General features: G+C 55.2%; 2 protein-coding genes across 2 annotated transcripts; both read left to right on the forward strand.

Moving 5' to 3' along the window:
* Positions 1 to 8,037: 8,037 nt before the first annotated feature.
* LOC308068599 (protocadherin alpha-3-like) lies at positions 8,038 to 13,070 on the forward strand. Its single transcript, XM_080399477.1, has one exon. It carries the CDS (start codon positions 8,427 to 8,429, stop codon positions 11,139 to 11,141), a length of 2,715 nt encoding a protein of 904 aa, XP_080255603.1. The 5' UTR covers positions 8,038 to 8,426; the 3' UTR covers positions 11,142 to 13,070.
* Positions 13,071 to 13,952: 882 nt separating this feature from the next.
* On the forward strand, positions 13,953 to 19,884 carry LOC308068600 (protocadherin alpha-8-like). Its single transcript, XM_080399478.1, has one exon. It carries the CDS (start codon positions 16,979 to 16,981, stop codon positions 19,571 to 19,573), a length of 2,595 nt encoding a protein of 864 aa, XP_080255604.1. The 5' UTR covers positions 13,953 to 16,978; the 3' UTR covers positions 19,574 to 19,884.
* Positions 19,885 to 20,852: the final 968 nt, after the last annotated feature.

Below are 20,852 nucleotides of genomic sequence, written 5' to 3' on the forward strand. Positions count from 1 at the left end.
CCAGTCAGCAGGAAATGTTCAGCCACTTCTCAGGAAGCAGGCCCTCCAGTAGGGGTAGTGGTTGCTCTGTAAGACAATTGTTGTAAGGAACGAATACCCCACCATCGTCCTCCTTTCTGTTAGGTTTTATATCTGAGCAAACATCATATGGTATGGAATATGCCTTTGATCACTTCTGGTCAGCTGCCCTGGCTTTGTCCTCTCCTGAGGTCTTGCTGACCTCTGGTGGTGATGGTTCCCCAGGCAGTATTTAGTCCTTATTTCTTTTGTTGGCAGCTGATCATGCTGGTAACAGCTGTGGTTTCTTGTGGAAAACTCTGTCCTCCTCCTCTTTGTTTCGCCTTTGCAAGGGAGGTGATGCCAGGTGTCATCTCCCAGGTATGTGAAGTTTCCATCTGTGAGGCTGAAGTATTACAAAACATGAAAGCTCAGTGGCCGAGTGTGCCTTGCACTGTGTATATGATATCATTGCTATGGTTTTTATGGTGCTTCCATTGGCTGGGAACGGTTGCAGATCTGTGTTCCTGGCTGGAGAAGTGGCGTGGCACACACATCAACCTCCTCAACCAAATTCTCCTATGCAGTAGATATCATTTGCTTTATTGGTGAGCTCCTCAACATGTGCGTTGGTCTCTCTCAGCATGAAATCAAAGTCCTTTGCTATTAGAACTGTCCCAACATGACCTCAACAAAGACTGTTGCTCTCAGGTGTGTAACATTTCCATCTGAAATTGCCAAAGCATTGCCAGTCCTGAAGGGCCTGCTGCAGAGAGTTTGCTGGACACAGTGTATGTGATACATTTGTATGCCATTTATGGTGCTGTCATTGATGGGAAGGGGAAGCAAAAGTTGGACTGAACCTTGGGGTGGGAAACAAACAGTGGCATGTCACAGAGGTGCATGTGGCAGTGACACTGAGAAGGGCCTGTCTTTCTTATGAAACACTCTGTGCTCCTCCTCTTTCATTCTGCGTTGCAAGAGACATGATGCAGGGTGACAGCTGGGCCTTCCAGGTTTTCTCTCCCGGTGGTGTAATTTCTTGATTTTGTTTGGCTCTCCAGGGTAATTTTAAAAGTCAGAAAGGAAATATGGGCTTTTGCTATGGTTTTCTTCCAAGTATGTTGTTACTGTAGTTTGTGGTGCAAAGTGTTCAGGCAGAGGCGTGTGACCCAAGACAGGTGTTAGAAACGGGCATTTTCTTTTCCTGCTGCCCCTTTCTGCCAGGTTGTGGACTGCATTGCTGGCTGGTGAAATGTCGTGCCATACTGTGGCCCGTTATGATGTTCTTTCAACGTTTGATCAGCAGTGGCAACCTTAAAGAACCCATGTAAACCTAGTTTTCAACCAAAAAAATAAACATCCCCAGACTGTCCTACTCCCTTCGAGAACATCCATCACAGTGCTGTGCTTGTTCAGCATTTTGGTTGCTCTCTTACTGCATGAAGTCAATACCCACTGCCATTAGAGCTGTCCCGATATCAAGGGTTTATGAAAGGCAGGTCCCGCTTGACTGACCTGATCTCCTTCTCTGACAACATGTCCTGCCTAGTGGGTGAGGCAAAGGCTGTGGGTGTTGTCTACCTGGGCTTTAGTAAAGCCTTTGATCTTGTTTCCCACAGCATTCTCCTGGAGAAACTGGCTGCTCGTGGCTTGGGTGGGTGTACTCTTTGCTGGGTAAAAGGCTGGCTGTCTGGCCAAGCCCAAAGAAGGGTGTTGAATGGATTTAAAATGAGTTGGGGGGCTTGTCACAAGTGGTGTTCCCCAGGGTTCAGTACTGGGAGGGGGGCAGTTCTGTTTAACCCCTTTATCAGTGGTCTGTGTGACAGGATCAGGTTAAGTTTGCAGATGACAGCAAGCTGGGCAAAAGTGTGTATCTGGTTGAGGGTAGGAAGGCTCTGCAGAGGGATCCAGACAGGTTGGGCCAGTGGGCTGAGGCCCGGTGTATGGGGTTCAACAAGGCTCAGTGCCAAGTCCTGCACTTGGGTCACAACAACCCTCGCAACACTGCAGGCTGTGGGAAGAGTGGCTGCAAAGCAGCCCAGAGGAAAAGAACCTGGGAGCGTTGTTTGACGGCCAGCTGTATATGAACTGGCAGTGTGCCCAGGTGGCCCAGAAGGGCCCTAGCATCCTGGCTTGTATCAGAAATAGTGTGGCCATCAGGACAAGGGAAATGATTGCGCCCCTGTACTCGGCACTGATGAGGCTGCAGCTTGAATAACGGTGTTCAGTTTTGGGCCCCTCACTGTGAGAATGACATTGAGGTGCCAGAGTGAGTCCGAAGAAGAGCAATGAAGCTGGGGAAGGGTCAAGCCCAAGTCTTATGAGGAGCGGCTGAGGGAACTGGCATTGTTTGGTTTGGAGAGAAGGTGGCTTGGGAGACCTCTACAACTACCCGAGAGGAGGTTGTAGCAAGCTGAGTGTGGGTCTCTTTTTCTCAAGCAGCAAGTGATAGGATGAGAGTAAATGGCCTTAAGTGGTGCCAGAGGAGGTTTAGATTGCATATTAGGAAACAGTTCTTCTCCTAAGAGTTGGTCAAGCATTGGAACAGGCTGCCCAGGGGAGTGGTTGTGTCACTGTCCCTGGAAGTATCTAAAAGATGTGGTGCTTAGAGACATGGTTTAGTGCTGGACTTGGCAGTGTTAGGTTAATGATTTGACTCGGTGGTGTCTAGGGTCTTTTGCAACACAAATGATTCTATGATCATCTTTGGAAATAGTATTGCTTGGAGGTGTGTAAGATTTCCATCTGAGACTGCTAAAGCATTGCGAAACACAAAGGGCAAGGTGCAGAGAGTCTGCTGGACACGGTGTATATGACACCGTCTGTATGCTTTTCCATGGTACTCTCACTTACAAAAAGGGTCTGCAAAGCTGGGCTGAAAGGAAACTGGCATGTTTGTGGCCGTGACTGTGGCAGTGGTGCTGAGTGGGGCCTGGGCGTCTCCTGATGCGAAGGGTGATCTTGAGCAGTGGGAAGACTTGCCTGAGGGAACTGGAAATTTGATGTTCTCCATGCTGTTCCTGACAGGTGAGAAGTCATCTGCCATATGCAGCTTTGGTCACTTGCTTTTAATGGGGAACGGTGTTGGTCAAGCAGAAGCTTTTTCAAATTTGATCAGATTTGGCCAGCCTTCTCCGAACCTCTCTTTAGTTACCTCTTGTGGGAGAAGAGGATGGAGAATGTCTGATCAGTCCTGACAGGAGATAAGAATATGAGAGAAGGATAGAGAATGTCTGAAGAGAGATGTATGTGAGGAGGATGGAGAATGTCTGATCTGACAGGAGGTAAGAGAGCAACTGGGTCTTACAAAGGAAAGTAAGAAAGATAAACATGGATATCTAGCTAAAAGGTGTTTACATGCTTGTAATGATGTATAGCTATGGAAATGCATTAATGGTTTCCACCCTGAGCCTGGTGGTACATAGAGCTGGAATTTGTATCTGGGCTCAAAGATATAAGTATGACCTTCTCTGCACAATAAAGTGTCTCTGGTTCACCTGAGTCTGTGCATTCACATGCCAAAATATTTGCCCCCAGAATGGGGTTTGAGTAGGAGACTCATGGAGCCGGAACCAGTGGCGTGGCCTGACTGAACCAGCATCCATGGAAATTTTAACTTTATGCACCCGTGACCTACAGTGAAGGTGAGCTGTCAGGAACCATGGGAGGGATGTTATTCTGAGATCAGCAGCACAGCCTGGACCTATTGCAACGGCAGCTCAGAAATGAGCTGTGATGGGTCCGCAGATAGTGACTCTGTTAGGATGGATCCGTCACAAAGTGCCAGACTTTCTGCCTGACGGCACTTTGCAAATTACTGCCTGACAAGCAGTCGGCAGAGGACTGTATGCTGCTGCTGCAGAGGGGGACTCTGTGACGGGAAAGCATTTATCAACTTGGTGGCAAATCCTGACTACTCTTCACCAAGTGTTGACTAATTCTACTAATAGTGCTAAACCAGGGCAAGCTGTAAACTCCACTGACAGCGTGACTCAACACACTGTCAGTGATGGCGACTCTGTCCACACCTCCCCTGCCCCCAAAGCTACCATCGCCAGTTGCAGTGACCCTCACAGCACAGTACCAAGTGCAGGAACAGGACAACTCAGACAACGATTCCATTGACACTATGAAACCTTTTGATCCAGATCCTGTAGATGCGGAAAAGGAACCAGACCTTTTTCGTCCACCCACCCCCGCCACGAGTGGACTGTGTTTTTGGGGAGGGTGAAAGGGTGTCCAGGGGATCAGTGGCCTAAATGCAAGCGGGAAGCGATTAAGCGAGGGGATTTGAGAGTCACAATGGCATGTCCCGAATTTTATCGGCCAAATCAGTCTCCAGATTGGCAGCCTGTGCAATATGAGGCTTTAAAGAGTTAAGAAAAGCAGTGCAGGAAGGGGGGCTTCATAGTACATTCGCTATGTCCCTTCTTGAAGCGATGGCAGAGTCTTATACACTCGCGCCGCATGATTGGAGGTCATTGCTTCATATGGTACTAACTCTGACACAGTATATGATGTGGTTATCTGATTTTTGTGAGCTGTGTGTAGTGGCCTTGATTGAAAACCTAAATCGGGGAATTGCTGTTAGCTATGAGCAGTTGGCTGGAGAAAATAATTATGCCGCTTTTGTGACTCAGGCAGGGTATCCCAGGGACACCTATTGGCAAATTAAGGAGGTGGCTATTAAGGCAGTCTGGAAAATACCGGAATCTGGGTATACCTCTAGTGAGTCATTTGCCACAGTCTTGCAGGGTCCTAGAGAGTCATACACTACCTTTATTGATCGGCTTCAAAATATTTTGCAACAACAAGTCGAGAATGAGGAAGCTCGAGGCTTACTTTGAAAGCAACTAGCATATGATAATGCCAATGAAGACTGCAAATGGGCATTGCAGCCCCTTCGCAATCACAACCCTATGCTATCAGACATGATAAGATCATGTCAAAATATAGGGACCGCAGGACATGTTAAACAACCCCACCATGTGTCAAGTGTTCCTAACACAGACTTCACAGCAGACTGTAATTCTCAGGTTGAGTTCTGGAATGCAGCATATTTTTGCTTCTCTAATCTCTTCTGTAGGTACAGCACACACTCTTAACTCAATAAGTTAGGCTGCTGGCTTGCTCAAGAAAGTAATATTACAAGCACTGCTTTTCTGGCTTATTAACAGATGTTGATTCTGTCCATCATGTGTCGCTATAGAACCGAGCTGCTATTGATTTTTTTATTGTTAGCACAGAGACATGGGCGTGAAGACTTTGATGGGATGTGTTGCATGAATCTGAGTGACCACTCTGAATCAACTCACCAAAGCATACAAAACTTAGAAGTCTAAACAAAAATCTGCAGCAGAGCAAGGGGTGGGATGCCTTTGGTCTCTTCTCATGACTGGGAAACTTCAGGCAGTGGATCAAAAGTAATGCAGAATTTATTATAATTGCCTTAACTGTCTTATTGATGTTTGGCTTCTGTCTCCCATGCCTTTTTTCCTGTATTCAGCGTTTAGTTAACTGTAACACAAATCAGGTCATGCTTACCCAGCTACACACAACCTTTGCCTTGTTGCAGTTAACAATCAAAAAAGGTGGAGACATGGGAGAGGAGAGTGGAGAATGTCTGAAAAGAGATGTTTGTGAGGAGGATGGAGAATGTCTGATCTGACAGGAGATGAGAACAACTGGGTCTTACAAAGGAAATTAAGAAAGATAAACATGGATATCTAGCCAAAAGGTGTTTACATGCTTGTAATGATATATAGCTATATAACTGCATGAACGACCTGAGCCTGGTGGTACATAGAGCTGGAATTTGTATCTGGGCTCAAAGATATAAGTATGACCTTCTCTGCACAATAAAGTGTCTCTGGTTGCACCACAGTCTAAGACCATGCCTTCATATGTCACAACCTCTCTGCTCTCAGTCTTGCCAGGGAACAGAAGTGCCCTACGTACTCAAGAAATCAGCAACACTTGCATTTCAATACATTGGAATGGGATCCTATGGTTCTCTTCTCCTCTCATCGAAAATTATATGTCCCTTATTTTCTTCTCTCGCATTGACAATATGTTGGTAACAGTGGAGGAGATGAAATGCTGAATTTTGGCAGCTGTCAGGTGGCAAAGTTTCAGGCACTTGGGTGTCAGTGTGGAGGGTGGTTTCCCAGTCTTTGAGCTGAAACTAACTTTAGGAAAATAGCCTTAGCTTTCTGGTGTCCCTCCTACTTCCCCTGTGATCACAGTGCATAAGGGAGCACTGTGCACTGCCCAGTGATTCCAAGGCTTTTGCAGAATGTGGCTCGTTATGTCCCATCCACCTTCCAGAGAAATCTCTCATGATGTTAAGCCAAAGTGCCCCTTAGAACCAGTTCCTCTCCCCTAAACATGTTTCTTTTCTGAAGAAGCAACCAGTGATGCTACAGGTAAGTCACTCGTGAGTTTGAGAGACAGCTGTACTTCTGTTCCTGTATAGGCATGGTATCTTCATATTGGATGGATTGGGAGCTGGACTCGGTGATTGCTTTGATTGGAGCAGCAAAGCAGCACTGCCTACTGTCATTCCTTTCTTGCTGGTTCTGGACACAGTGTGAGCAAGTGACAGAGAGTACAGATGGAGGAGTGACCTTAAAGCGTTTCTCGGAGTGGATGTGTTGGGCATCGAAGGGATGTTCTAATGAAAATGCCATGGTTTTAACTTTGTGGCTTTTGACAGGTGGGTCAAAAGTGAGTGAGAGGTATTCCATGGGGACTAATGCCCCTGGGTGCCGAGGTTCTTGCTGTGTTGTGCTGGCAGAGCATGCCTGCCTGAAAGGAGAAGCAAGAGCTTGACTTTCAGCGTGGATGTGGAAAATGAGGCCAGAAGAACAGATTTCATCAAGGTGTATGAAGAATGCTTGGGAGCCGTGTTTGCCCCATGCTTTTTCAGCTTTCTTGGAGAATTAGTATACTGGGCTCTGATGGGTTTGAGTTGCCGAGGGAGAGTGTCCCCCGGGTTGTTTGGGCTCACTGGAGCCTTTCTGCAGAGATGTCGAAGTACCTGGGCGTTGAGCTTGTGCTTCAGATGGTGGTGGATTCTCTTCCATGAGAGGACAGGGGCTGTGGAGTGCGGCCTTCTTCCAGAAGGGGAGGTGCAGGGGCAGTCTGTCTTCAGGAGACTGGAAGAAAGCAGGAAGGTTGTTCTGGTCTGGAGAGGTGGAAGTCGTCAGGGAAGAGGAGTGAGAGCTCATGCCAAAGGTCAAGTCCGTGCTTGATATGGAGGGTGGTGTAATCATACAGGAAACTTGTTGGTTAAGGAGGCAAAGAAGAGTCAAAGAGAGAAGGAGAAGAGAAGGGAGGAAGGGTCAGGACAACAAAAAGAAGACAAACAGAAAAGAGTGGAAGGAAGGAAGGAAGGAACAGTGCCAAGCAAGAAGAGCAAGCAATAGCCAAGCATGCAAAGGAAAGAAGAGCGGGAGTAAGGAGGAAAGGATTAGCGAGTTTATTAACATGGCACCAAGGCTATTGCTGTGCCCAGAAATGTGCTGAGCAGAGAAAGGAGGAAAGGAAGAAGGAGTGAGGAAGTGAAAACCAGAAAGAAATAAAGGAAGATGCAAGGAAGAAATGGAACAAGGCAGTAATTGAGGAAGGAAGATGACAAGGAGGAGAAAGAAAGAAAGAAAGAACCGATAAAGTAGATGACTAGCACGCACCGACCTTCCCTGTAGACTCCGACGGAGCTGGTCCCTAACAGCCTCCGCCTTGGTTAGTGTCCCTCTCTCCGGCACCGGTGGCCGGTAATTAGCGCTGATGGTCCGCAATTAGCGCTGATGGCCCCGGCATTGAGGGCCACCGCCGCGGCGTTGAGGGGACTGGCGATGTGCCAGCGTGGGGTAAAGGAGGGGGCATGGTGGAAAAAGAAGGGAAAGGGGCGTAAAGGAAAGGGCACGGAAGGCAAGAACGAAAAGGATAAGGGAGGGAAGGAGGAGGCGGAACAGGCGGAAGGAGAAAAGAGCAGAAAAAGAAGAAAGGAACGAGGCAAGAGAAGGGAAGAAAAGGAATTGTGGGGAGAACGAAGGGGAACGTACGAAATGAAACGTCAGAAAGAGGAGGAAGGGGAGGAAGGCAGGCATGCAAGCCAAAGGCAGGCAGTGAGGAGACGGACAGCAAGAGGAAGAGGCGGGAGGAGCAGCCGAGCGAGCGGGGAGGTGGCCGGCGCGGGTCCGCGGTCGCTGTCGGGGAGCGTGCGAGGCGGCGGAGCAGCACACGGTGTCGCTGCAGGCTCAGGAACGGCGGCGGAGCGGCGCGTCGGCTCCGCCCCGGTGCGGCGGAGAGCCCGGCTGTGAGCGCGGGGGGGGCGGCGCGGCGCGGGGCGGTCAGCAGAGCCGGCGCGTCCGGGCGGCGGCGGGGAGCCGTGCGGGGCCCGTGCGGGAAGGGCGGCGGGTGCGATGGGCGTGTGGTGGGCGCCCGCGGTGCGGGTGCTGGTGCTGCAGGCGGCCTGGGCGCTGGGCGGCGGGCAGGTGCGCTACTCGGTGCCGGAGGAAGCCAAGGCCGGGACGGTGGTGGGCCGCCTGGCGCAGGACCTGGGCCTGGAGGCGGGCGAGGCGGAGGCGCGGCGTCTGCGGCTGGTGGCGCAGGGCCGGCGGGCGAGCGTGGAGGTGAGCGGGGCGAGCGGGGCGCTGGTGGTGAGCTCGCGGCTGGACCGGGAGGAGCTGTGCGGGAAGAGCGCGCCGTGCGCCCTGCGCCTGGAGGTGTTGGTGGAGCGGCCGCTGCGCGTCTTCCACGTGGAGCTGGAGGTCACCGACATCAACGACAACGCCCCGCTCTTCCCCGCCGCCCGCAAAAACCTCAGCATCGCGGAATTCACCACGCTGCCGGGGTCCCGGTTCCCGCTGGAGGGCGCGTCGGATGCAGATATCGGAGCCAACGCGCAGCTCTCCTATGCGCTCAGCCCCAGCGAGCATTTCGCTCTGGATTTGCATCGCAGTGAAGAGTACCGAGAATCCCTTTTCCTGGTTCTTGTGAAACCGCTGGACCGGGAGTCGGTGGCTGTGCACCGTCTGGTGCTGACGGCGAGTGACGGGGGCCGGCCGCCGCTGACGGGCACCGTGGAGCTTGTGATTTCGGTGCTGGACGCCAACGACAACGCGCCCCAGTTCAACCAGTCGGTGTATAAAGTGCAGCTGCCGGAGAGCGCTGCCGAGGGGACGCTGGTGGCGCGGGTGAACGCCACGGATCCGGACGAGGGAAGCAACAGAGAAATGACGTTTACATCAAACAATGTTTTTCCCCTAAAGGGGATAAATTTTTTTATTTTAAATCCGAAGTCGGGTGAGATCCGTCTAACGGGCGCCCTGGACTTTGAAGACGTCCGTTCATACGAGATCCAGGTTGAAGCAACAGACAAAGGCTGGCCGCCGCTGTCGGGTCACTGCAAGGTGGTGGTGGAGGTTCTGGACGTGAACGACAACGCGCCGGAGGTGTGGGTGACGTCGCTGTCGGTGCCGGTGCCGGAGGACGCGGCGGTGGGGACGGTGGTGGCGCTGCTGAGCGTGTCGGACCGGGACTCGGAGGCGAACGGTCGCGTGCGGTGCGCGGTGTGGCCGGCGTCGCCGTTCGGGCTGGTGGCGACGTTCGCGGGCTCGTACTCGCTGGTGCTGCGGGAGGCGCTGGACCGCGAGCGGGTGTCGGAGTACGAGGTGGAGGTGCGGGCGGAGGACGGCGGGGCGCCGCCGCTGCGCGCCAGCCGCGGGTTGCGCGTGCCGGTGTCGGACGTGAACGACAACGCGCCGGCGTTCGCGCAGGCCGTGTACACGGTGCTGGCGCGGGAGAACAACGCGGCGGGCGCGGAGCTGGCGCGGCTGTGGGCGCGGGACCCGGACGAGGCGGGCAACGGGCGCGTGAGCTACTCGGTGGCGGAGGGCGGCGGCGGCGCGGTGTCGGGCGGGGCGTGGCGGTCGGCGTCGAGCTACGTGTCGGTGGACGCGGAGAGCGGTCGGCTGTGGGCGCTGCAGCCGCTGGACTACGAGGAGCTGCAGGTGCTGCAGTTCGAGGTGCGGGCGGTGGACGCGGGGGAGCCGCCGCTGTGCGGCAACGCGACGGTGCAGCTCTTCGTGGTGGACGAGAACGACAACGCGCCGGCGCTGCTGCCTCCTGCCGGCGGCGGGCCGGGCCCCGGGGCCGCGGGCGAGGCGGCGTCGGGGCCGGGCTCGGGGGCGCTGTGGGCGTGGGCGGCGTGGGGGGCGCCGGCGGGGCAGGTGGTGGCGAAGATCCGCGCGGTGGACGCGGACTCGGGCTACAACGCGTGGCTGCGCTACGAGCTGTGGGAGCCGCGGGGGAAGGGCCCGTTCCGCGTGGGGCTGTACAGCGGCGAGGTGAGCACGGCGCGGGCGCTGGAGGAGGCGGACGGCCCGCGGCAGCGGCTGGTCATCGTGGTGCGGGACCACGGGGAGCCGGCGCGCTCGGTCACGGCCACGCTGAGCGTGTCGCTGGTGGAGGGCGCCGAGGCGGCTCTGGCGGCCGCGGGCTCGTCGTCTTCGGGGCCGGGGCTGCGTGCGGCGGCGGGCGCGGAGGGCGACGCGTCGGCGTCAGAGTCGACGAACGTGTGGCTGGTGGTGGCCATCTGCGCGGTGTCGAGCCTGTTCCTGCTGGCCGTGGTGCTGTACGGGGCGTCGCGGTGGGCGCCGCGGGCGGCCGTGCTGTCGGGTCCCGGGCCGGCGACGCTGGTGTGCGCCAGCGAGGTGGGGAGCTGGTCGTACTCGCAGCGCCAGAGCCGGAGCCTGTGCGTGACGGACGGCGCGGGCAAGAGCGACCTGATGGTTTTCAGCCCCAACTTCCCGCCGCCGCCCGGCCCCGCGGCGAAGGAGACGCAGCCGGAGCCGCCCGCTCTGCTGGACACGGTCAGTGCCCCCCCCCCTTCCCCGCCCCTTCCCGCGACGCCCCTGCCCCCCTGTCGCCCTTGTCGCCCGCCTCCCTGGCCGGCGGTGGCGGTGGCCGTGCTCAGCCCCCGATGCCCGAGGGTGGTGGTCGCTGGGCAGGTGCTGGAGGCTCCTGACGGGACCGTTGCACCTGCCTTTGTGTCCTTGCCGGAGCCCCTTGACTCTTGGGGTACGGGAGGAATGAAGATCTGGCCGCACCCTGCAGCAGTTCTTGTCCACAGCTGAGGTTTGCTCATCAGCGTTTGGGTTTTTCTGTCAGAGGCTGGAATGAACGCCATTGCTGTTTAGAGCTGTTGCGACATGACCTTTAGGAAGAGTATTGCTCCCAGGGCTGCCCCATTTCCATCTGAGCTGGCTGAGGCATTGCCGAGCATGAAGAGTCCACAGTAGAGCATCTGCCCGATATTGTGTGTGTGATGCCTTTCTGTGTCCTTTATGCATTTCCCAGAGTGGGGAATGTAGGATGCCTAGAGGAAAGCATGGGGCGGGATGGCCATAATGGATTTTTTTAAAGATGATTGTTTCCCAGGCTCCAAGGGCCTGGAGATGGAGGCCATCTGGATCTTGAGACAGTGTGTGTTACTGAGATGCCCACAATGTCCTTGTGGTGTGTTGTCCTTGGCTGGATGCCAGGTGCCTCCTCCAAATACTGTGTCATTCCTATCTACAGTCAAACACAGGGACAAAATGCGCTGAAAAAACCCCACTTGAGGTCCAAGATAAGGAGTCATCAGTAAAGTATCTGCCTGACACTGTGTGTGTGTGATGCCTTCATATGTTCTTAATGTTGCTGTCCTTGATGGGAAGGGTAAACAAAAGTAAGTTTGAGCCTTGAGGTGAGAAAGGAAACTCTTTCATGTCCCAGAAATGAATGTGGCAGTGGCACTGAGTAGGGCCTGTCCTTGTCAATATCAAAAGTCGCACATGTGGAATCAAAGGAAAGCAAAAGGAGTTATTTTCTACCTCCAGTCAGCAGGGGATGTTCAGGCACTTCTCAGGAATCAGGCCCTCAGTCGCAGTAGTGGTTGCTCTGTAAGAGAAGTATCATAACTAACTAATGCCCCACCATCGTCCTCCTTTCTTTTAGCTTTTATATCTGAGCAAGCATCATATGGTATGGAATATGCCACTGGTCACTTTGGGTATAAGTGCCCTGGATATGTCCCCTCACAAGATCTAGCCCACCTGTAGCCTTCTGGTGAGACTGTGGGGAAAGGTTGGAGAGACAGCTTTGGTGCTGTGCAAGCACTAGTAGTCAAAACAGTGGTGTTTTACCACTGCCTTTCTATCTACCAACAGAAGCACAGCATTACAAGGGCTGCTGTGAGGCTCAGCCAGACCCAATAGAGTTGTCTGAGGTTCTGAAGATGTCACACCACAGTGTCCCTGGTGCTGCTGCCTGCCTGACATAGGCAAAGTGTTGGTAAGAGGCGATGAAATGCAGACTGCTGGATGTTGTCTGATGAACATTTTCACTGCTGTCTTGGGAAGGGTGCTGTGGGAGGTTAGTGCTTCAACCTGCTGTCCTTGTGTGCTGTTTTTCATCTATAAGTAGATCCCGCACCGCTGCCATCGTGGTTCCACGGTCATCCTTAGTCAGGATTTGTAAGGGCACATGATGAGGTGGATGTAACCTTTGTGGTTTTGACTTCCCCTGCTTGTGCAGTTGCACATTGGCTTTGGTAGGAACATGTGTGTGTGGTGTGCCATTCATGCACGGCTCATTCTGATGTGTGCATGTTCAGAGAAAAGCCTGCAGAGTGGCCCAGCTCTAGGTTTAGGTGGCACAAATTCCCCCACCCAGTTGACATGGTAAGATCACTTGCGCTTCGGCATCTGGTGTTGCTCTATCCAAGAATAAGATCTGTGTGGAGTGGGATCAGAGGTGTCAGAGCTCTGATCACAGAATCCTTAAGAACTCCATTTCTATATGAAATTGCTGAAAAAGCACAAAGCATCCAGGCAGATTCCGTCTGCTGTCCTTGTGTAATAGTGTGCATCTACAGGAGTTTCCACAGCCATTGATGTTGCCATGTTGGTTCCTCGATCCTCCTCAGGCAGGATTTTAACAGGGAGGTAAGGAGGTGTGTGTGACCTTTGGGTGCTCAACTTTCCCTGCTCGTCTGGTCTCAGCAGAGATGGTGTGTCCTCTTGCCAGTGTTGACTTATACTGATACATGCACATAGACACGAAACCCTGCACAGCAGCACAGCTCTGGTCTTGTGTCGTGGAAATTCTCCCACCCAACTGCTATTTTGGGTGTGCTTGCGTTTCAGCCTTTGGTGTGGTTCTCTCAAGGAATAAAATCCCTGCAGAGTGGGATCTGAGGTGTCCCAGCTGTAATCGCAGACACTCCAAAAACGTGCAGCTCTGTGGTGTTTCCATTGGAGATTGCTGAGAAGGGGCAAAAGGCTTCCGGGTGCAGTTCATGTGTCTGGGAAGAGTCTGCCAGGCACTGTGTGGCTTTGCATGGCTCCATAGTTTCTTTCTGCCAGTTGTGAGGGAAGGTGAGGATGTGCAAAGGCCTGAGTTGTGCTCAGAGTGGGGTTTAGAGCTGGGGCGTGTTGTTGGGTTAGAGCAGTATCTGGGTCTTGTAGTTGTGATCCTGCTAGTGGCACCAAGTAGGGCCTGGTCATGTATTAAGGGTGAGGGTGACGTTGAGTGGGGAAGAGGGTTGCCTGGGAGGAATGGAGATGCTGGGTTGAACACGGCCTGTGTCATTGTGGAAGGACTGGAGAATGTCTGCTCAGCCCTGGAGATGACATTTGCCATGGCACAGGACAGAGTATATTCCAGTGGAAATCCTTGAGAAGACTCCCAGCGCACACTGCGACTTTCCCACAACCTTCTCGGGACCTCCAGAAGTTCCACATATGGTAAGGCACTGGTGATCTTTGTGGTATTACTGATTGTTAAGTCACATGACAGACACGCCTTTAGTTCCTTTCTTTTGACATGGAATGTTACTGCTCAAAAGGAAAATTTTGCACATTTTGGTCATGGTGCCACCCTTCACCAAATGTCTCCTTGTTATCTTTCTGCTCTGAGTCTTGCTAGGCAGGAGAAGAAGTTCTCTCTCTATTCAAGATGTTGGCAGTCCTTGGGTTTCAGTACAGTGAAATGGGTCCCTTTGGTTTCCTTCTCTGCTCTTACCAAAACCTCCCACCCGTTTGTGTTTTTCTTCTCTCTCATTGTCAGTGTGTTGGTAATGGTTGGTGAGATGCAGCCTGCTGAGTTCTGCAGCTGTCAGTCAGGTTGCAGATATTTGGGTGGTTGGGCATCAGTGTAAGATGTTGCTTTTCCCACTCTCTGGAGCCGAGGTTGACATTCACAGAATGTCCTTGGCTTTCACGTCTCCCTCTTGCTTCCGCTGTGATAGCAGTACATAATGGAGCACTACGCACTGTTCAGTGGTTTCAAAGCATTTGGAGAACCATAGTAGTTTCTTTCTTGACAGAAATCACTGTTAACTGTAAGGTAAAATGTCTCTCAGAGCCAGCTGGCCTGTCCTGAAAGTGTTTCTTTTCCAGAAGAAGGAACCACGAATTCTACAGGTGAGTTTCTTGTACCTAAAGAGGCTGTGTTTGAGATCTTGTACTTTTGTTCCCATTCAGCCGTGGTACCTTCATGTTGGGTCAACCAAATGTGTCTTGGATCATAATGCCTATAAGTTTGGACAGCAAAGCACCACCACCTGCTTTTGTTCCTGCTTCTGCTGCTTGCAGGAACAGCATGAGCTGATGGCAGAAGGACAGATGGGGAGGACCCCAGTGCATTTCTGGGAGTGGATGTGTTTAGCATAGAGGGGATTTCATATCCAAACCTCTGTGGTCTTCCCTTTGTGGCGTTTGTTTGGCTAAAGTGTCGCATGGCTCACATTAATGATGGAGTTCATGGGTACCAAGGTTCTTGGAGTGTTGTTCTGGCAGTGCGTGCCTGCCTGCAAGAAGAGGCAAGGGCTTGACACGTGGTGAGCAACTGGAAAAAACAGCTCTTCATCGAGGTGCAGGGAGAGTGCTTGGGAGCTGTGGTTGTGCCATGCCTTTTCAGCTTTCTTGGAGGATTAGTTGCTGGGCTGGATTTCCCAAAGGGAAGAGTGCCCTGGATTTCCTGAACTCTTTGGAGCCTGTTTCATGGAGGTCTGAGGACCTGGGCCTTGGGCTTTTGTCTCTGATGGCGGTGGATTCTTTTCTGATGTGGCAGAGCTGTTCTTTGCCATGTGATGGCCTTGCTATGTTGTTTGCTAGTTCCTTGAGAGGAGTGGGGGCTGCAGAGTGTGTCCTCCTTCCTGAAGGTGAGAGGGTGTGAAGGGGAAGCGCCCCTGTCTTGCGTAGACTGGAGGAAAGCAGGAATGACGTTCCTCACCCGGATGGCTGACAGGCAGAAGGGAAGAGTCATGAGAGCTCTTGTGAAAAATCATGTTCGTCCTTGATATCGAGCGCGGTGTAGGCATGTAGAAAACATTTTATTAAAGCCAAAATGAAAAGAAAAACAAATATGGAAGCAGCAATGTGGAAGCAAGGGTAGGGCAGGTCAGGTAAAAAAAAAGAAACGGGAGGGGATGGAAAAGCAGACGAAAAAGAAAGATGAAGAGAGAGGAAGTGAGAAAGGAGGGAGAGGAAGGACTGTATGCAGGGAAGAAGCAAGCATGTAAAGAGAGAAAGAAGAAAAGAATGGAAAGAAGGAAGAGATGGTATGGGAGATGACCAGCATCACCGCCCTTATCTCTGCATGCCGAATGAGGAGCTCGGCATCCTGGGTGCTCCAAGGCGCTGTGCAAGGCTTGATGAAAGGTGGTGAGGAAGAGGAATGGGAGCTCATACCTGAGAGGGCATGTCCGTGCTGCATGGGGTGAGGGTGATGTAGGCATCTAGAAAATATGTTGGTGAAGGAGCCAAGGAAGAGACAAAGAGAGGACAGGGACGAGAAGGAGTAAGAAGAGCAGGAAGGAAGGAAAAATGTAGAGAAAGTGAAGGAAACCAGAACGAAGCAAGCAACAGAGAGAAAGAAGATAAAGGATGATAAGATGGATGAGTTTATTAGCATGCCCGATAGCTCTGGATTCCTATACACAGAAAGGCGGGGAGGGACATACAGGGAGATATAACGAAAGAAGGAAAGAGCGGAAGAGAAGAAGTAAGGAAGGAAGGAAGAAAGATGACAAAGAAGAGAGTGATGAGGTAACCATAAAGCAGATGACCAGGACGCGCCGATGTTACCTTGCAGGAGTATCGCAGAAGGAAGGTGAAAGAGAAGGAAGGAAACAATGGGAGTAAAAAGCAAGGAAGAAAGGAAGGGCTGATGAGAAGATGTCCAGCACGGGACGACATCATCTGTAGACGCAGAAACAGCTTCGGTCCCTAACAGCCTCCGCCTTGGTTAGTGTCCCTCTCTCCGGCACCGGTGGCCGGTAATTAGCGCTGATGGTCCGCAATTAGCGCTGATGGCCCCGGCATTGAGGGCCACCGCCGCGGCGGTGAGGGGACTGGCGATGTGCCAGCGTGGGGTAAAGGAGGGGGCATGGTGGAAAAAGAAGGGAAAGGGGCGTAAAGGAAAGGGCACGGAAGGTAAGAACGAAAAGGATAAGGGAGGGAAGGAGGAGGCGGAACAGGCGGAAGGAGAAAAGAGCAGAAAGAGAAGAAAGGAACGAGACAAGAGAAGGGAAGAAAAGGAATTGTGGGAAGAAAGAAGGGGAACGGACGAAATGAAACGTCAGGAAGAGGAGGAAGGGGAGGAAGGCAGGCATGCAAGCCAAAGGCAGGCAGTGAGGAGACGGACAGCAAGAGGAAGAGGCGGGAGGAGCAGCCGAGCGAGCGGGGAGGTGGCCGGCGCGAGTCCGCGGTCGCTGTCGGGGAGCGTGCGAGGCGGCGGAGCAGCACACGGTGTCGCTGCAGGCTCAGGAACGGCGGCGGAGCGGCGCGTCGGCTCCGCCCCGGTGCGGCGGAGAGCCCGGCTGTGAGCGCGGGGGGGGCGGCGCGGCGCGGGGCGGTCAGCAGAGCCGGCGCGTCCGGGCGGCGGCGGGGAGCCGTGCGGGGCCCGTGCGGGAAGGGCGGCGGGTGCGATGGGCGTGTGGTGGGCGCCCGCGGTGCGGGTGCTGGTGCTGCAGGCGGCCTGGGCGCTGGGCGGCGGGCAGGTGCGCTACTCGGTGCCGGAGGAAGCCAAGGCCGGGACGGTGGTGGGCCGCCTGGCGCAGGACCTGGGCCTGGAGGCGGGCGAGGCGGAGGCGCGGCGTCTGCGGCTGGTGGCGCAGGGCCGGCGGGCGAGCGTGGAGGTGAGCGGGGCGAGCGGGGCGCTGGTGGTGAGCTCGCGGCTGGACCGGGAGGAGCTGTGCGGGAAGAGCGCGCCGTGCGCCCTGCGCCTGGAGGTGCTGGTGGAGCGGCCGCTGCGCGTCTTCCACGTGGAGCTGGAGGTCACCGACATCAACGACAACGCCCCGCTCTTCCCCGCCGCCCGCAAAAACCTCAGCATCGCGGAATTCACCACGCTGCCGGGGTCCCGGTTCCCGCTGGAGGGCGCGTCGGATGCAGATATCGGAGCCAACGCGCAGCTCTCCTATGCGCTCAGCCCCAACGAGCACTTCGCCCTGGATTTACAAAAATCGAATGATCGAAATGTGGTACCCGATCTGCTTTTAACGAAACCGCTGGACCGGGAGTCGGTGGCTGTGCACCGTCTGGTGCTGACGGCGAGTGACGGGGGCCGGCCGCCGCTGACGGGCACGGTGGAGCTGGTGATTTCGGTGCTGGACGCCAACGACAACGCGCCCCAGTTCAACCAGTCGGTGTATAAAGCGCAGCTGCCAGAGAGCGCTGCCGAGGGGACGCTGGTGGCGCGGGTGAACGCCACGGATCCGGACGAGGGAGTTAACAGTGAGGTGACATATACTGCGACCAATTTCATTCCCTCGAGTGGAAGAGATGTGATTACCGTGAATCCGATCACAGGGGAGATCCGTCTGACGGGCGCCCTGGACTTTGAAGACGTCAGTGTATTTGATTTCCGTATTGAAGCGAGAGACAAAGGCTGGCCGCCGCTGTCGGGTCACTGCAGCGTGGAGCTGGAGGTGCTGGACGAGAACGACAACGCGCCGGAGGTGTGGGTGACGTCGCTGTCGGTGCCGGTGCCGGAGGACGCGGCGGTGGGGACGGTGGTGGCGCTGCTGAGCGTGTCGGACCGGGACTCGGGGGCGAACGGTCGCGTGCGGTGCGCGGTGTGGCCGGCGTCGCCGTTCGGGCTGGTGGCGACGTTCGCGGGCTCGTACTCGCTGGTGCTGCGGGAGGCGCTGGACCGCGAGCGGGTGTCGGAGTACGAGGTGGAGGTGCGGGCGGAGGACGGCGGGGCGCCGCCGCTGCGCGCCAGCCGCGGGTTGCGCGTGCCGGTGTCGGACGTGAACGACAACGCGCCGGCGTTCGCGCAGGCCGTGTACACGGTGCTGGCGCGGGAGAACAACGCGGCGGGCGCGGAGCTGGCGCGGCTGTGGGCGCGGGACCCGGACGAGGCGGGCAACGGGCGCGTGAGCTACTCGGTGGCGGAGGGCGGCGGCGGCGCGGTGTCGGGCGGGGCGTGGCGGTCGGCGTCGAGCTACGTGTCGGTGGACGCGGAGAGCGGTCGTCTGTGGGCGCTGCAGCCGCTGGACTACGAGGAGCTGCAGGTGCTGCAGTTCGAGGTGCGGGCGGTGGACGCGGGGGAGCCGCCGCTGTGCGGCAACGCGACGGTGCAGCTCTTCGTGGTGGACGAGAACGACAACGCGCCGGCGCTGCTGCCTCCTGCCGGCGGCGGGCCGGGCCCCGGGGCCGCGGGCGAGGCGGCGTCGGGGCCGGGCTCGGGGGCGCTGTGGGCGTGGGCGGCGTGGGGGGCGCCGGCGGGGCAGGTGGTGGCGAAGATCCGCGCGGTGGACGCGGACTCGGGCTACAACGCGTGGCTGCGGTACGAGCTGTGGGAGCCGCGGGGGAAGGGCCCGTTCCGCGTGGGGCTGTACAGCGGCGAGGTGAGCACGGCGCGGGCGCTGGAGGAGGCGGACGGCCCGCGGCAGCGGCTGGTCATCGTGGTGCGGGACCACGGGGAGCCGGCGCGCTCGGTCACGGCCACGCTGAGCGTGTTGCTGGTGGAGGGCGCCGAGGCGGCTCTGGCGGCCGCGGGCTCGTCGTCTTCGGGGCCGGGGCTGCGTGCGGCGGCGGGCGCGGAGGGCGACGCGTCGGCGTCAGAGTCGACGAACGTGTGGCTGGTGGTGGCCATCTGCGCGGTGTCGAGCCTGTTCCTGCTGGCCGTGGTGCTGTACGGGGCATCGCGGTGGGCGCCGCGGGCGGCCGTGCTGTCGGGTCCCGGGCCGGCGACGCTGGTGTGCGCCAGCGAGGTGGGGAGCTGGTCGTACTCTCAGCGCCAGAGCCGGAGCCTGTGCGTGACGGACGGCGCGGGCAAGAGCGACCTGATGGTTTTCAGCCCCAACTTCCCGCCGCCGCCCGGCCCCGCGGCGAAGGAGACGCAGCCGGAGCCGCCCGCTCTGCTGGACACGGTCAGTGCCCCCCCCTTCCCCGCCCCTTCCCGCGACGCCCCTGCCCCCCTGTTGCCCGCCCCCCTGGCCGGCGGTGGCGGTGGCCGTGCTCAGCCCCCGATGCCCGAGGGTGGTGGTCGCTGGGCAGGTGCTGGAGGCTCCTGACGGGACCGTTGCACCTGCCTTTGTGTCCTTGCCGGAGCCCCTTGACTCTTGGGGTACGGGAGGAATGAAGATCTGGCCGCACCCTGCAGCAGTTCTTGTCCACAGCTGAGGTTTGCTCATCAGCGTTTGGGTTTTTCTGTCAGAGGCTGGAATGAACGCCATTGCTGTTTAGAGCTGTTGCGACATGACCTTTAGGAAGAGTATTGCTCCCAGGGCTGCCCCATTTCCATCTGAGCTGGCTGAGGCATTGCCGAGCATGAAGAGTCCGCAGTAGAGCGTCTGCCCGATATTGTGTGTGATGCCTTTCTGTGTTCTTTATGTTGCTGTCATTGATGGGAAGGGTAAGCCAGCCAAAGTAGGTTTGAGCCCTGAGGTGGGAAAGGAAGCTGTGTCATGTCCCAGAGATGAATGTGGTAGTGGCATGAGTAGGGCCTGGACCATGTCGTGATGTGAAAGATGACTTTAAGCTGTGGTAAGACTTGCCTGCAGGAGCTAGTAATCCTTGGGAAGACCATAGGCCATGTCCTAATATGGTAAGTATGGGAGATGATGTATTTGTCTTGATCATCTATGTGCCAGAGGAGAGGAATGTAGTATGGCTAGAGGAAAGCATGGGGCAGGATGGCCATAAAGGATTCTTTTAAAGATGATTGTTTCCCAGGCTCCAAGGGCCTGGAGATGGAGGCCATCTGGATCTTGAGACAGTGTGTGTTACTGAGATGCCCACAATGTCCTTGTGGTGTGTTGCCCTTGGTTGGATGCCAGGTGCCTCCTCCAAATACTGTGTCATTCCTATGTACAGTCAAACACAGGGACAAAATGAGCTGAAAAAACCCCACTTGAGGTCCAAGATAAGGAGTCAGCAGCAACTATCTGCCTGAGACTGTATGTGTGTGATGCCTTCATATGTTCTTAAAGTTGCTGTCATTGATGGAAAGGGTAAGCAAATGTAAGTTTGAGCCTTGAGGTGAGAAAGGAAACTGTTTCATGTCCCAGAAGTGAATGTGGCAGTGGCACTGAGTAGGGCCTGTCCTTGTCAATATCAAAAGTCGCACATGTGGAATCCAAGGAAAGCAAAAGGTGTTATTTTCTACCTCCAGTCAGCAGGTGACGTTCAACCACTTCCGAGGAAGCAGGCCCTCATTCGGAGTAGTGGTTGCTCTGTAAGAGAAGTATCATAACTAACTAATACCCCACCATTGTCCTCCTTTCTTTTAGCTTTTATATCTGAGCAAGCATCATATGGTATGGAATATGCCACTGGTCACTTTGGGTCACG

The sequence above is a fragment of the Falco punctatus genome (genome assembly GCF_963210335.1).
Source record: "Falco punctatus genome assembly, chromosome: 8".
NCBI classification, from domain to species: domain Eukaryota; kingdom Metazoa; phylum Chordata; class Aves; order Falconiformes; family Falconidae; genus Falco; species Falco punctatus.